Source organism: Hakea prostrata, chromosome 3 (genome assembly GCF_041222555.1).
Source record: "Hakea prostrata isolate BN-2017 chromosome 3, UWA_Hpros_2, whole genome shotgun sequence".
NCBI lineage: Eukaryota > Viridiplantae > Streptophyta > Magnoliopsida > Proteales > Proteaceae > Hakea > Hakea prostrata.
This window is the reverse complement of record NC_142602.1, coordinates 62,623,683-62,641,120: the sequence shown is the minus strand read 5'-3', so window position 1 is coordinate 62,641,120 and position 17,438 is coordinate 62,623,683. Positions and strand designations below refer to the sequence as shown.

Below are 17,438 nucleotides of genomic sequence, written 5' to 3'. Positions count from 1 at the left end.
GGCAAAAGCTCAATGATCATGGTGATAAATCAGATTACCTTTAACACGCTCTAGTTCATCCGCTAATCGTGTTATTCATTACTCAGCAATCAAAGATATGTCTACCGCCCAATATTTGTTTCACTTCACTGAATCAATTCTAGTTGTTGAAGTATACGCACTTTTTTGGTTATTTTACTGTTCATGGTACTATTCACGTGAACAGTAAAATCTGGTTTTTACTGTTCACGGTACTGTTCATGTGAACAGTATTGTGCTATTGATATTATTCTACTTTTTATTTCTAATTTAGGAGTCTTGCTACATAAGCTTTGGGAGTTTTTAGAAAGCATAGTTTCTATTTTTGTGGTAGTTTCTATTTCAAAACTTTCTATTTTAGGAGCTAGGAAGTTACTAAAGCTGTAATTTTTTGCTTCCTTTTTCTAGAAGACAATTACTTGTCTCTCAAGTTGTATTAGATTCATTAAAAGCTATAAATAAAAGGGCTCTGTGATTCTAGACTCTTTAGCTAGAATCACAAGCCTCTTCTACTAGTTCATCATCTCTCTTCTCTTCTTCTTCTTCTTCTCTCTTTTCTCTGTTCAAGTTCAACTGTTGTTTTGATTATTTAAAGCTTGTTTTCTAACACTAGTATTTCATTCGGACTTTCAGTTAATTTGGTAGGATAGAACACATGATTCCAAAGAAATTCAATGATGTCACTACAATTTATTGGATGACAAAAAGGACTAAACGACCAAACTATTGTATCCAGCTATAATATTATTAAAAGGAATACCATAGAAAGCATATAATCAAGCAGCATACAAGCAGTATCATTAAGCAACCGAAGAATATAAAAGATGTGGACTGAAGTAGGCTGCCATTTGAACAAGTTTCAAAAAAAAAATATTAGGGCTAAGTTAGAAAACATCTGACGGTGACATGAAAATTTGAGTTTCGCGAACCTACTGCAGTTGATAAGGCCTTAGCTGCTTGCTCAACTTCGGCATATTCTTCCTCTGCATGGATCCTTTTCACACGCCCTTTCCATGACGACTCCATATCCTCAAAAAACTCCTCAGGTATGATGAGAGAGGAACTTATTTTTTGATCATTTTCACCATCCAGAGAGATCGTATCCCCAATTCTATTTGAAACAATTTCACACTCATTTACCTATAAAAATGGAAAATCAGATTAAGTACGAAGACTATTTGATTTCACAAAATCACAACAATACAGATTAATCCAAGAAAAACTAACTAAGATTGATCACCAAAGTGGGTCGCTTTGCTTAGAAATAAGTCTAGGGTTGGAATGATAAATGTTGGGCCTTTGATCACATGGGTTTTTAATCTAATAGGCCACTTTGTGGGTGAAAAGGTTGCATACGGGATTAGGTAGTTTGGTTTTTCATTTGGATTATTCTGAAGTTATTTTGGATTAGTTGAAATAAACTGGTCCGAAATTTTAGTTGCAAGTAATTACTATTTACTATTAAGCATTTTAGTTGGGCTGGATTTAAGTCCAGCAATGTTTTGAGTCTATTTGCTTTAGTATTTCAGTTTTGTAGTCAGTTTAGGTTACCTTATTAATCACGGATTGGGACAAGCTTTTAAACTTTCTTTTTAAGGTCAGCTTTTTACGCATTTAGTTAAGGTTTAAAAAAAGCGGCCACAGGGGGTGGGGGGTGGGAGCAAGTTGACCACGAATTTTAGTTATTGAAAAGCTTTTTGCTGGTCTTCTTATCATTTAAAGACGTTTATCTTGTGTTCGATCAAGGATTCAAGGCTGAAGGAACTGGACTTCAAAAGTTGAAGACCTGATAACAAAGTTTTGGTTCATCATCAAAAGTTCAAATCAGACACTGTGATTGTTATATATGTGACAAATGACTCCAAGCAGTCCTATTATGGCGTACACTGGTAGAGGGGAAGAGCTCTCAGTCTTGGAGATCTCCACAAGAACTGATTCTAATTTAGCAGTGGATATTCATAATGGGCTATTCAAGGGCCTTGCAAGTGTCAAGCTATAAAAGGGAGAATTTTGCAGCAGGCTGCCTTGTTAACAGAGGTGGAGTTTAGGCATGTGTGGAACAAAACCAGCATGGATGCAGCAGCACAAGTGTATCAAAGATTGTAATTGGGCTTATTTTCCTATTTGGGATACTGGTTAGGAGGGAATGCTCTTCTAGGAGAATGCCTTCTATGTACTTCCCCCTTCTTCTCAACAGAAGCCCCACTTATAAACCACCCCCCCCCCCGCCCCAGCGGAAAAAAAAAAAGAGAGGAGGATTCTGCCACAGAAGACATCATCAACCAAATCAAAGTTTAGAAACCAAAGTTACATGATTTAACAAGTTTCAAAGCCTAGACAAGCTGAGTTTGTCCATGTACTATAACAAGTTAATACCATAGATAAGCTGCTGAATGTCGTTACGATGATCTGGGAAGGCAAATCCAAACTACTTGAAAGCAATACCATGGTAAAGTAGAAGATGAGAGACAACTTGAATTAATATGGAAACTAAGTTGCGAAAGATGATGAAACAATTGTAAATTTCAACCAGCAGACAAAGAGATTAACAAAATAGAAACCAATTTGCACATTAGGAAACAAAAGTAAAAAATAAATAAAAAATGCAGCTACGGTCCTATAGATACAGAACAAATTGCAAAAATGCAGCTACGGTCCTATAGATACAGAACAAATTGCAGATTTGTAGCATTGAAGTAATCCAAAGAAAAGCCATTGGATACCAGGTTTTCAAGTTCAACTTTTAATCCAGTCGCCACCCAAGTAGGATCCAGCAAACTGTTTAAGATATCACAGAGCTCCACATTCCTGTTCATCTGCAAGATTTCATCAACCACACACTTGATTCTGAAGAATTCTATGTGATTGGCCTCTCTTGACTCGATTAGTTTCACAAGCTGCAATATAAGGAGTCTTTATTACTGACACTTCAAAAAATAAATAAATAAAAGAAAAGGAAAACTAAAATATATGAAAACAGAAATGCATAATCTTTCAGGAAGTAGCTAATTAAATTCAAACAAAAGAACTAAGATACTTTAGTAAAACCATAAAGATAGTGACTCAGAATTAATTTGCTGTTCCAATTTTGCCATCCCTTAAAATATCAAAATTCAAAATCCACCATTCCACCATATATATGACGTTGCGAGGTCACATACTCTAACACCTAAAGTAACATTAAAAATTTCAATGCTCGCTACTTCATCAAAGACTCACTTGGTCTAATAATCAGGGTGGAAGTGGGAGGATCTGTTCTAAGCTGGATAGGGTCCTAGTAGATAATCAATGATTGGATAAGTTAGTGTATGAGGCGAAATTTCTAGAACCCGGGCTATCTGATCACAGTCTGGTCGTGTTGATAATTTGAAGGAGTGCAATTCAGGCCCTAAACTTTTAAGTTCTACGAAGCTTGGACTGCCAACGCTGGATATCAAAGAATCGGTTGAAGGAGGATGGGTTAAATCAATTAGTAACAGGTTGAATCCTTTTTTGGGGCTTGCTGCCTGGTGGCGGAATGTAAAAGAGGAACTGCAAGAGTGGAACAAGAATGAATCCAAGATGTCTTTCCAGCAGGTTAAGGAAGCAAAGGAGTTAAAGCAAATTTAAGGCCTGATAATTACTTCTCTTGATGATAAACTGATGTAATCAAGTAGTATGGAACAGCTTTTGGTTCAATTCTTACACCCACAGCAATATTTCTAGAGTTTTGGGATAGACTTGTGGAGTTTTAGGTTTCAACAATTGCTAAAATGGGAAACTTTTAGGTAAGTTTGGGTATTGGGAAAAGTACAGGACAAGCTCAATTAACAAAACCTAGATGGGTTGGGAGAAATTAGGAAAAGAACGTAAAATTAGGGTTTCAAGAAAACTGGATGGGATTGCAAAAAGGATCAAATTTGGAAATTTTAAGGTTATGGGAAGTTTGCAGCCAGAGGGGCATGGAAATCAAATGGTTCTTGCCCAATCCTGCTGACTTCCTTTCCGGTTTTCCACCCTTCTCTTCTTTTTTTCCACCCTTTTCTTCTTTCTTTCTCTCTTTCTCTTTTTCTTTTTTCAGGGAAGGGGCAGTTTCTTGGTTCTGAGTGAAGGGGAAGGATCAGGCTTGATGATTGAAGGATTTTGGGTGTCCTGAGAGCGGATTGGGGTTGTAATTTTTGACTGGGGAATGGGCCAGCAGGGACTATTGGGTTTCTTGCACAGAATTCTTGTGAAAAGGGCACTGCAATATATATATATATATATATATATATATATATATAGAGAGAGAGAGAGAGAGAGAGAGATAAAAGGGACAGTTGATGGCTTGGGGTTAGGGATTGGGTGCGGAATGACTTGCTTGCTGTTCTTGCAGAGGAAGTGGGCTGAGATCTGTGGCTGGTTTAACAGAAACCTACCAGATGCCTCCTTATAGTTCACTGAAATTTTCATTGATCATAACTGATCTGTCACAGCAGTGGGCTTTGAATTTATAGCCATAAAACTAAGGCTCCCAAAAGACTCGATACTAGGAGTCCCAACTCTAGCCTGATCATGGACTCTTACTTAGAATCCACAACTAATAACTGAAATAAGACACAATTAGGATTCTTTAAATTAAGCAAGAATCCAACAAAATAAATAAACAAACAAAACTACGGACAAAGACAAAAATACCCCTAGGGACTTGTGCAAGAGTCTATCGACGTTAGAGCTTCTTGTAGCTCTTGTTGGGTGCCTGCTTGGTGCTTACATCACAGCCTCATAAGCAGACAAAGAGAAGCAAAAAGTGAGTAGTGAGCAACACTGCAGGTTGAGGAAAAAGTCCCTAGGGAGAAACCTAGAGCACAGTAGTTACAACTCGGGGATCTTACTGCTGTTTTCATTCATCAATTAGTGAATAGTAGGCAGAGTAGAAACCACATTCTGGATGTTAAAAATCAGAAAAGGGGTACTTTAGAGTTTAGAGGAGGACAATAAAAAGCAGGCTATCGAGTTCTTTGCCAAGGTTTTTCAAACATGGGAAGGGACAAAGGCCAAAGGGAGCTGCCTCCTAATATCCCGCTGAAAGGAGGGTTGTTGGTGAACAACAAAATGCTAGAAGTTCCCATATCCAGGGAGAAATAAAGGTGGTATTTGATATGAAAGACTCAAAATCTCCTGGTCTTGATGGTATGGTGCAAAATCCTACAAGAAGTCTGGCCTTGGTGGAGAAGGAGCTCACAGGAGCCATCTTCTGGTTCTTCTAGACAGTCGGTTATGCCCGACTCCATCACTGCTACTTATGTGACCTTTATGCCAAGAGAAGTGATGCAAGAACGAAATTCCACCCTTGACCAAAGCCCTAATTTAGGCCCCAAGGCACAACTAAGGGATGGCTAAAACTCCTTGGAGGCAATTTGGTCATTTATTCTCCTATTTAGTTAATTACATTTATTCCAGAACTTTGGTTTTATTAGGAGTCCAAATCTGATCTTATTTCATTGTTTCAGTTGATCATGTTCAAGTGCCATCAGGAATCTATTTTAAGTTAAGATCCCTTTAAGATAATTAGGTATTGATATGGAAGTTAATTTCTTTATTTGTGTTTGTTATTTACGGTCTATAAGGGGGATCCTAGTCTATAAAGGATTCCCAAGTTAATTCAGTCTTTAATTTTCTGTTAAGAGTCTAATAAGTCTTCCCCTCCATTTGTAAGGCTATAAATAGCCCACCCTATTCAATGTAAACTTAAGTAAAATTAAACAAAGAATATGAAATTCAGGGAATTGGATCAGTTGAGTTTGAGAGTCATCATCTATTGTAAGGCAATAATAATAGTAGTAGTAGTAATAGGTACCTTATTATTGAGGGTAGATTTGTCTTATTCGGATCTTTTATTTTCCTTGTAATATTCCCACATTGGGAAGATACGATTTGTTCTATTTTTTTATTTTATTTTTTTGAAAGTAATTAGTATAAATAAAGCTCCTGCTATGTCCTTCAGACACAAGTCAGGATTTCAACAAATCTTTCAACATAGTATCAGAGCCAACTCTGGTCCAATAGCCCTAAAAATCCCCATCACACAACACCACCACTACTGCCGCCATTTCTCCTACTTCCTCTTGCCATCACAGGGCTTCTACCAGCCTCGCCACATCCTTTCTCCCTTTTTTCCCCCTTCCATTGTACCACCCAACAACCATCGCCAGCCTGTAACCACCCTTCCACCACCAATTGCAGCACCAAAATCTCCCAAAACCACCAGTAATAGGTCCTAGAAGGATCACCACACATATGCAATCCCCATAGGACCATCATCCCTCTACCTAGCCTATTGGGATCACTCTTAACATTGTCGCCACTCATCTGTGACTCTCCTAGAGTGGTTGATACCTCCCTTTAACCCTTTTCCCACATCTGCCTCCCTTTTCACGGCCTTTCAGACCTGCGGTAGGTCCCAGAGGGATCGCAAGTCCCTTGTGATCCATCTAGGCCTACCGCCTAGACCCTTGCAATTGGCCCTACAGCAGTCGCCTTCTTTTGCAAGTGCTTCTAGGGCCATCATCCCTCCCTCTCCTATATTCTGAAATTTTTCTCCCAAAGAAAATCCTTTTCAGGCCCTGTTTGTGGTGGTGAGCATTTTTCTCCCGCCAAATCTATTTTTCCTTAGTGCATGATCCTTTTTTGTTCCTTTAATGGCCAATAGAGTTACTTCTACCTCTTTTGGTACATACGGTATTGAGGACCCTCTCGTTTCTTCTGTTTCTTGGTATTGTGATTTTTCTCCCTTTCAGATGACCATTGTTAAGATTAATGGGACCAATTACCCTTGCTGGTCTCTTTCCGCTTCTCTTGCAATTGGTACTCGTGGTCTTACAGGCCATCTTCAGGGACATCTGTTAAACCATCATCTCCTAGTTTAGACCAAAATAAGCAGGGGACAGATAGATGTTTGGTTATATGGGATCTCTTCTCAATTCCATTTAACCAAGTATTGCAGAAAGCTACCTTCTACTTCCTGTTCCTGCAAAAATTTTGAAGTTGCAAAAGAAACTTACTCTAAGGTTGGTAATGATGCCCAACGTTTTGAGATCAAAAGAAAGATTCATTAGTTGCAACAGAATGAGCTTACCTTGTCTTAGTAAGTTAGTCATATAATAATCTTTGAGCTAATTATTAGACTCTTAACTTCTATGGGCATTTTACAACATCTTATGTGGCTGATGTTGCAGCATATTAGAAGTGGGAGGACAAGCTTAAGTATATGATTTTTCACTAGACTAAATATTGAGTATGATCAAATACAAACTCAGATTCTTTAATGGGAAACTTTCCCTTCTTTGTAGAAAGCCTACGCTATGGTTGACGCTAAGGACAGTCGTTGGATAGCTCTATGAAATATTCCCAGAGTGGGAAGATCTGTTCTATTTTAAGTAAGTTTCTAATCTAAATAAAGAACCTACTTAAATAAAGGACCTGTTGTGTCTCTCTAACACAAGTCAGGATTTTCTCAAGTCTTTTAACAACATAGCACAAACCTCCTTTCATCAGACTAAAGATTGACTCATTCCACTCAATTTGAGTTTGAACAAGCCATGACTTACGTAGAAAATGAAGACTTAGTTAAGACCCAAGATGGACCTGTTATTGATACACCAAAGACCTTCCCTCAAACCAATTTAGAAGGTTTGTTGAACCTGACAATGAAATATATGCACTTGAACCTGTTTTGGGCATGCAGTTCAGGGGACGACTCAAGATTGAGTAATTATCTATTGGCTAGGGGCAGCTCTAGGAAAGAAATACGACCACCAAAGAGATATTTGGCCATTTGTCTGCATTAGCTGAAGAGGCAGCATCTAATTTAGTGTCTATTGACCCAAATACTTAAGAGGAGGCAATCATCTATAAGGATAAAGAGTCATGGTTAAAGGCAATAAAAGAAGAATTAGATTCAATAAATAAAAATGAGGTCAGGGTGCTTGTTGATACATAAAAATCAGAAATTACTACCTTGTAAATGGATTTTTAAAATAAAGGATGATGGAGTTACTAACTCCAAGAGATACAAGCCAAGGTTAGTTGCCAAGGGGTTTGTACAAAGAGAAGGGGCGTACTTTAATGAAGTGTTTTCACATGTTGTTAAGTATAAAACCTAGGTTGTCATTGTCTTTAGTTGTACAATTTGACATGTTTTTGGAAAAGCTTGATGTTTATGTGACTGCTGACAATGAGAACAAAGATTGTCTTTAAAGAAGTTGGGTTATTTGACTGCTGTCAATGAGAACAAAGTTTGCCTTCAAAGAAGTCTTTTTATGGCCTTAAGCAAGCCCCTACGCATGGAACAAAAGGTTTGACTCATTCATGTTTAGCATAAGTTTCCATAGGAGTGAGTATAACAGTTGCCCTTACTTTTTATACTTCAAATTCTGCTGTATTATATTTGCTTTTACATATTGATGACATATTAATAGCATATTCTTGTTATGACCTGATTGCTGAAATTAAAGATAAGTTGAAGTTAGAACTTGAAATGAAGGAGTCAGGGCAAAGCAGCAAATTTTTGGGGATTGAGATCTATAGGAATGTGGAAAATGGAACCATCTTTATTAATGAAGTTCTTATTTGATTAAAATCTTAGATAAGTTTAATATGTTTTGAGTGTAAGTCAAATAAACTTCCATTAGCTACTCACTTTAGCTTTTCTAATTAATAGTGTCCTAGTAACGAGTTTGAGAGGGGCTGAGATCGCTAAGGTTAGACACCCTAATTTGATTGGGTCTGTTATGTACTTAATAATTTGTACTAGACCAGATATATCTTATGCAGTCAGTGTTCTTAGTAGATTCATGTCCAACCCAGGTAATGTGGTAAACAACATTGGTTGGGTTTCGTGGCTCTTAAGGTACTTAAGGGAAACTGTTAATAAGGGGTTAAAGTCATCTAATAAACTATATTTGCATGGTTATGCAGATTCAGATTATGCCAGTAACAGAGACAATATGAAATCATTATCTTCTTCCTTTCTAGTTTCGTTTAGTTTAGTGATGTGTACTGTTATGGCTAATCTGTAAATGCACCCTCTTATTTAGTAGGTTTATTGGCCCATCTTTATTGGGTTGCCATGGTTCATTCTATCTTGAACCAGCGCAAGTCACTGGTTAAACCAGGGTATAATACCCAGTCTTGTTGGGCCATCTCTTTCATTAGCACGATAAGGGTTCTGGGTGTTGTTATTCTAGGGTTTTCTCCTCCAAGTTTCGATGCATGTTGTAACTCCCTAGATTTGTTTGGGTGGTCTAGCTATTCCATTCTACAACGTTTCAATTGTTTTGAAAGGGTGAAGACTGAAGAACTGCAGACATTTTTTTGGCATAGCAACCACCAATGGTACTACTACCTCCATTGACTCCGAACATCAACCCACTATTCATCCTCTTTCGGTAAGGTTTGATGGGACAAATTATTTGATCTGGTCTCGATCTGCCTGTTTAACTATTGCCGGAATAGGACTTGTTGGACACATTACGGGCACCACTATCAAAGCTCCCACCACAGGTGTTTCTCAGGATAAATGGATCTCGAATGACTCTCTTATTATGTCATTCCTTTTGAATTCCATGAATCCAAATATTGCTCGTGGATACCTATTACTTGATACCGCAACCCAAATTTGGAAGGCTACTACTGAAACATATGGACAATTATGAAATGATGCACAGGTTTATGAGCTACAAAAGAAGCTTCATGAGACTACCCAAAACGAATTGACTATGGCTCAATATTATGTTGAGTTGCGATCTCTTTGGCAGGAATTAGATCATTATGGGGACATCACCCCACTAATCCAGATGATGTCACTACTTATAGGAAGCATATCGATAAGATTTGGGTATATGACTTCTTGGCAGGTTTGAATGTGGAATATGATCAAATCAGAGTGCAAGTATTAAGTCGTTCTCCCTTTCCTACACTAGAACAGTTTTATGCCCTTGTTCAGTGTGAGGAAAGCCGTTGATTAGCCATGCTTCATGCTCCTATTGTGGAGAAATCAGCCTTACAGTCTTTTAGCACTAAATCTGATTTGGCTAAGGAGATTGTCAAGTGTGACTGTCACAAACCATATCATACCAAGGCCAATTGTTGGAAGCTTCATGGAAAACCAACTGATTTTGAATAGAAAGGGGAAAAATTAGGGGAAAACCAAAGGCTAATCTTTCTGAGATGGTTTTCACAAAACCCTCTACAGACGTTTTTTCACAAGAGGAGTTAGCTACCTTGCGACGTATTCTACAGTCTTCTATTGCCGGTACAACCTCCACAACTGTTTCCTCTACTACCCATACCAACTCCTACCTTGCTACTTCGGGTAAAACTTTTACAAGATTTTATGTTTCTTCAATTTCTAATCCTTGGATCATTGATATAGGAGCCACAGATCATATGATAGGTTTATCCTCCTTTTTTTTACATTATTTTTCAACTTCCGAAAAAGATAAAGTTCAAATTGTTGATGACTCCTATTCTTCCATTTCTAGAAAATGGACCATTCAGCATTCTCTGTCACTTTCTTTATCTAAAGTTTTACATGTTCCCTCTTTCTCTATTAACTTACTCTCTATCAGTAGTCTTACACATGACCTGAATTGTACAGTGATATTTTCCCCATTTTACTGTGTCTTCCAGGATTTGATAACAAAGAAGGAGATTGGACGTGGTAAACTAAACAATGGAGTTTATTTGCTCAAGCCAATTGGAGGATCTACTTCAGCTCTGACTGCATCTTCTAATCAGGTCCACTCGGTAATATCAGACCTTCATCAATGACACCGTAGGCTAGGTCACTCCCCTCTAGGAACTCTTAAGAAAGTATTTCTTGATTTAGTTTCTTTTTGCAACAAGGATGAATTTTTTTGTAAAGCCTGCATTTTTGCGAAGTAAACTCGTTCTACTTATTTACCTTCTCTTCATAATAGAAAATATATTCTTTTTGTGCTAACTCATACTGATATGTGGGGGCGCTACCGACGTGTGTCTATTACTGGTCATAGGTACTTTGTTATTTTTATTGATTGTCACTCTCATTCTACATGGATTTATCTTTTAAAACAAAAAAAAATGAGGTTTTTCGATGTTTTCGTGATTTTCACAATATGATTAAAACTCAATTCAATGCCACTGTGAAGATCCTTCGCAGTGACAATGGCACAAAGTATATTGACGGTGAATTTCAGAGATATCTCTCTGACTCTGGCATAATACACCAGACCAATTGTGTTAATACAGCTACCCAAAATGTTGTTAAAAGGAAGAATCGGCATCTTTTAGAGATAGCTCGTTCAATTATGATTGCTATTAATGTCCCTGACCAATGCTGGAGTGATGTTATATTCACTGCATTTTACCTTATGAATAGGATGTCTAGTAGGATACTTGGACATTTACTAATGAGATTCTCCAGGGAGCATCTTCTTTTCTTATTCCCCCAAAGGTTTTTGGATGTGTGTTACACCAAAATCACAGCCCACCAGAGTAAGCTAGCTCCCCGCGGCCTACGCTGCATATTTCTAGGGTATTTTTACCACTCAGAAAGGGTAAAAATGTTATCATCCTCCTTCCAAGAAAACCATTATATCCATGGATGTAATTTTTTATGAGTCTTGTCCTTACTATACATCTCTCCAAGGGGAGAGTCCTAGAGGAGAGGTGTTCTTTCGTACTCTAGACTTTCTTATCACACACACAGACTCCCACACACCACCACAACTCAACTTAAGAGTTCAAGAAGAGTTTTCTAACCAGGGGGAGACCTCAACCAGTATAGCTGAGGACTCTAATTCTCCCCCTTCGTTTTCTGAACCATGTGAAGAACCTGGTTAGGGGGAGACCACTCCCGTGAGGCACACTATAGAGGTCTTTCAAAATAAGATTGAGTAGAATAAGTAATGCTAATAATCCTATGCAACATGATCGAACTAAACACATTAAAATTGACAGGTTTTTTGTCAAAGGAAAGCTGGAACAAGGGCTCATCTGCATACCTTTTGTGAGGTCTGGAGATCAAGTGGCAGATATTTTCACTAACGGTTTGAAGGAGATTTCCTTCTTATTGTAGGCAAGTTGGGCATGACTAACATCTATGCCCCAACTTAAGGGAGAGTGTTGGTTGAGTGCTACTAGGAATTCAACTCTATTAGAGTTTTTGTTCATGTAATTTTCTATTTTCAAGTTACCCAAATAAGGGTATTTATGTAATAGTGTTTTTACCACTTTATTATAAATAGAGAGCTTGGGATCATACTGATCAATTCAAGCCATTTTACCATAGTCGTGTTTCTCAACATTTTGGAATCTCCAGTAAGAGTTTCATGTTCTTCAATCATTGAAAAGTATGGTGTATTGATTTTGAACTTGTTCACAGTGCACTGGGTTAATCCTGAGACCCGGAGACATAGGTCTAGTGACTAAACTCCGTCAACAAATATCGTTTGTTCTTTCTCTCTTTTTCATGTTCTATTTCATTCCATCTTGCATTGGATCAATCACTAGGTCTAACATAGAATTTCAAGGTCCTTACTTTTTGTTAAGGAGGGTTGGGGGAGAACAGTGGGTGAAATGGAGAACAGTGGGTGAATTTTTCAATGAATCAAACTTTACAAAGCAAATTTCCGAACTGAGTTGGCTGAGTTGCTGATGTGAACACAAAGACCCCCTAGCCAAAATCCTTAGTGGGGCCCCCAAGAAGGTTCCAAGAATCCTCTATGAAGTGGTCGAACCCTACAGGAGAGGTATTTTGGGCATTTTGGCCCTTAATTTACACATGAATTTCATTTTAGAATTTGGTTAAGTCAATTTAAGTCTAAGTTGGATTTGTCTTGAGTCTTCTATTGCGAGTCCAGATTGATTTTTAAGTTGGTAGCTCTAGTCTTAGCTAATTGGCACGTTTCTTAAAAGATAAGCGAGATTCCAATCTAAGGGCTGAAATCTGATAGTAATTTGATTCATTTTCTTTAGTATTGATAAAGAGTCCAGTTTAAGATATAATTGGATCTCATCAGTTAAGGCGATCCCAGTCTGAGTCTTATTCTCAGGCTATAAATAGCCTCTTAATGTAAGTTATTTGGCAGATTTGATGAATTAAAGAATTAGAGTGTTAACTACCTGAGTGAGTAGCAGGGTTCCTTCGAGGGGGACCCGGAGGTTGTCTTTTGAGAGTTCTTAATTTAATTTCCAGCATTCAAGCAGCCAACATTCAGTTCCAAAGATTAACTCATCAAGTCCAGCAAGCTTTCCCAACATCCCAGCAAGCTTCTTCAACCTTCAAGCACCCATTCCAGCAGTTCCAAGTAAGTAGAAGACCCCAGATTTCCCCCTCGTTGCCTGCAGCCCTAAACTTCTCCCCCTCTTCCCACGGCAACCATATCCCACTCCCACTAGGAAACCCTAAATCCAGCCCCTTTCAAGACCCTGTCACCCCCCCCCATTAGAATCGCATAAACCCCTAGGTACCACCCCTAATGTTATTTTCTTTCAATCAGCCCTACAACCTAACATCAGAAAAACCTGCACGTCATCTTCTACCATGAAATTCTGCAGAAATTAAACTCCCAGAAATCTGATTTGTGAAGGTCAGTTCAATCAGATCACATTCTATTTTGAAGGACAGCAATAGAGTAAGTTCTGGACAGCATACCCAGCAAGGAATAACCTTCTTCCACTCTAGTCGGAACCTAGTTTGACTGTTCGATTCGAATTTCAAAATCAGAAATACAGTTCGCAATAGAGTTCAGATCTGGTTTTCAGTCTCAGCAGGCCCTAAACCACCCTAGAAACCCTAAAACCTTCCACCTTTTGCTAGAAACTCATGGACAAACCCTAAGTCCAGGGAAATTACCAGATTACCCCTGAGCCCTAGACCTGGTTTACATCAGTTGCTCAATCCAACCACGGTATTCAAAATCATGAAGAAGGAACCTCACTTCTCACTACTAATGCCAAAAGGCTATACATATCATGCATTAAAGAAAATCTATTTGAAGATAGAAAAACCATAAAAAAAAATTAACATTCAGAAAGCAATTTCATATATAAACACGTGCGCGCGTGCAAACACACACACACACAGATATTCTACGTCAAGATAGATGCAAACACATGAAGAGATATTCTGAGTCAAAATAGATGCATATCATAAGCAGAAAACAACCTTTGCAGCTGAAACGCATGTAAACTCAGGAATTGAGCACTTCACATTGCTCATAAGTCTGCATGTTGCTGCCAAAATAAGTATCAGTAACGTACACACGAAAAGCATTTCATATAAATAAGAAGGGTAATCTGAAAACATTCTGAAAGGAAATTATAAATGAGAAAAACAAAAATTTCATATAGACAATGGGAAAAAATAAAAGACCATGCAAATATTTGGAGCTTATAATAAATAGAAGTACTAAAGAAATTATGAATGAGTCAAAACAATTCATGAATAAGGACTAGAATACAGGTATCTTTTTAAGACTAGTAGAGATAATGAAGTACATGAAAAGTAAATCCTCTACTGAGTGGAGTATTTATGGAAGTGCAGTGATGTAAATTACTTCCACGAGTTACCATGGGGCCTAGGGTTGATTCCCCAAACCCTAGGACCCCTAATTTGAACCAGGGACATTTTAGTAATTTTGGCAAAATTCAAGTGTCTCATGTTTGGGTCCCAGCGAGCCCAGTTTGTTGTTTGGACTCTAGATCTATTTTTGTTTTATTTTTTGGTTTAGTATTTTGAAAGTTATATTGCAGAGTCCTAGTCTATGAGGTTCTCAATAATGTTGGAACTACTATTTGAGTCCACTTTGATTCTACTCTTTACTAGGATTCCACATCTACTCATAGAATTTGGATTGGAGTCCTCTAGAGTAAGTTATGGAGGGTTAAGGGTTTTTGTGTATGTTAAAGTCTTAGTCAATTAGTCATTAGAGTTAGAATTGGTTAGCCAGTTAGAGTTCTAATTGGTTTCCCAACTTTAACTCCTATGTTTTTCATAATTGAGGCTATAAATAAAGCCTTCAAACCATGTAATTACAAGTTGAATTGAATAAAATAAATCTTAGTTTGGAGGCAAGTCAAGTCGTGGCTTCTTGGGAAGGCCACTGCAGTAGTATGAGATCATCTTCTCCAACTTCCAGCTAAGTTTTTCAATCCCCAGCAGCAATTTAACCACTGCATCAACCCCCTATCATTAACCTAGTAAGTACAGCACCTCCCCTCCCCATTCCAGCCCCTCCTCCCTCTTCCGTAGCTCACGCAAACCCTCGCCCACCCTTTCCCTCTATCGTAGACATCCCTAGCCCCCCCCCCCCCAAAAAAAAAAAAAAAAAAACCCTTGTCGAGCCCTGACGACCACCCTACTACCACTGCGTCATCCCTTACCCTTCAAACCCTAACTCTTAATACAGCCCTTCCCCATTTCCTTACCTCCTTCCTGCCTTCTTCTCTAACCTGTGGCAGCATGGGAAACCAAGAAAACCTAAGTGCAGAATTTTCCCCAACCCTGAAACACCTATAACTCTCAGACCCTAACTCGAAATAGCTCACCATTTTAGGATTAGCATCCACACCACTTTAGGACTCTTCAAACCTATCCTAAACCAACTAGGACAGACCCAAACCCATTATAGATAACGTGAAAGTAGAGAATAAAACAGCAACAGCTGAACAGTCATACCCCTCTTCCCAACCCTTCACACCTTCAGAGCTTAACCCTAAACCAAATTCCAGATTCAAGACTGCAATTACAGCAAGGGTACAAGCTTCTAAACCTACACTTCATTGTTTCTAAGCCTGGACAAACCCATCTTGGGTATTGTTTGGTTATTTGAAATCCTGATTCCTACAAGACAGCTTGTTCCCTAAGATCCTAAAGTGAACCTAATTCTAGGGAAAAATATCAAGACTCAAAACCCTAGGATTTGGTTTATATCATGCAGAGACTCAAATCCAGCAGGTAACACAGACAGACTCAGTTAAAATCATTCTTTTTAATAGCACAACTGAACCAGCAATAGGATGACCCTGAATTTTTTTTCCACCCCGAGCATAGATGGTAAGCTTCCAATTGCACCATATAAATGGAAACTAAGCACAATAATCTTTACTAAGGAACTTTCCCACCTTGAATTGTGGATCCAATCACATATGTCGGAGGATTCAGAAGAAGGTCTCTAACATACCTGAGAATTTAAGTATCAATAAGACAATAATTAGCACTTCACACACAAAAAAGGGCACATTTGATTCCTCAAAAGAAATTCAACATAAGAAGTCAATAATCAATATTCTGTCGATGACTATTTGTCAACAGAACACCTTACAAAAAGTAGAGAATCCTAACTTATGGTATGAAAAGGAAAAGAAATATTGTGACACCAGACACTAGGACACGATCATAGTAGCAAACAAGATGAACAGGATTCATAAAGGGGAGACCATGAGACCTGTTTTCCACATATGGAAATCTAAAGAGGAACTCTATTAGGCACTTCAGACATTGTTGTCTGCCATGAGACAGCTTCATTGATCCTCAAAGTTTTGGACACAACAATGAAAATTGGATTTTCAATGGTAAAACTTATCAACATTCTAATGTAGGTAAAAAGATCTTATCATTGTACCGGGAAAAAAAAAATTATCATAACATACCATCACTAAAAACCAGAAAAGCAGTAAAATTACCCTATGTTTCATATCAAAAAATTTATACTTATTTAGAGATAATTTGTGCTTACTAATAAAGTTTGGTCAGAACATAAACCTAAAACCCTTGAATATAAATCAGATTTAAGCAACGCTCGACTCATTTGAAAACAATGGGAATTGATTTGAAGGAAAATAAATTTATAGATGTTCGTTGCTCATTTCGTTTCTCGTGATGGCACTCAAGGAATTTATAGAATGGAGAAGAAGCCAAACATTATAAAGTTTATCATTTCACTAACCACCAAAAGTCCAATACTTTTGTTCTTGAACTAGGGGGTTGACCTTTTGACCAACTGGTTATTTGCTTATTTATAAACAAATATCTTAAGTAAATGGGTTGGCATACATAAGAGATGATTATGGTTTGATAACATTTACCAAGACTAGTCTATCCACTATCAAAATGGTTCAAAACCACAAGTCTCTACGCAAAATTAATTCCTCGATTGGGTTGATATGTCAACAATAGGAAGCACATCAAAATTTTGGGCAAAAAGCCAACTTCTAGGTCTTGAAACCAAGGTTTCAGATTTCCATGGAGCAAGTAGCAGGTTTCGACCAAGATATGGTTGAAACGTGGCACATCTTGGTTTGGCGCTGGCCAGAACTTCTTAAAAAACAAGAGTGCTAGTACCTTAAATGAAATGGTTAGCCATAACATGTAGACTTTCAGTAAAAACCCAAAATATTTCTTAAACAAAGGCCAA

General features: G+C 38.0%; 1 protein-coding gene across 2 annotated transcripts in view; it reads right to left on the bottom strand.

Annotated features, from left to right (window-relative positions):
* MSH1 (MUTL protein homolog 1) overlaps nucleotides 1-17,438 on the bottom strand; it is an 82,330-nt gene that overhangs the window by 21,266 nt on the left and 43,626 nt on the right. For both annotated transcript variants that reach the window (XM_089150675.1, XM_089150676.1), the window contains 4 exons: nucleotides 16,147-16,205; nucleotides 14,189-14,256; nucleotides 2,742-2,915; nucleotides 952-1,158 (listed from right to left, as the gene is read on the bottom strand). In XM_089150675.1, coding sequence (XP_089006801.1) covers nucleotides 952-1,158; nucleotides 2,742-2,915; nucleotides 14,189-14,256; nucleotides 16,147-16,205 — 508 coding nt within the window. The remainder of the gene's footprint in view (nucleotides 1-951; nucleotides 1,159-2,741; nucleotides 2,916-14,188; nucleotides 14,257-16,146; nucleotides 16,206-17,438) is intronic.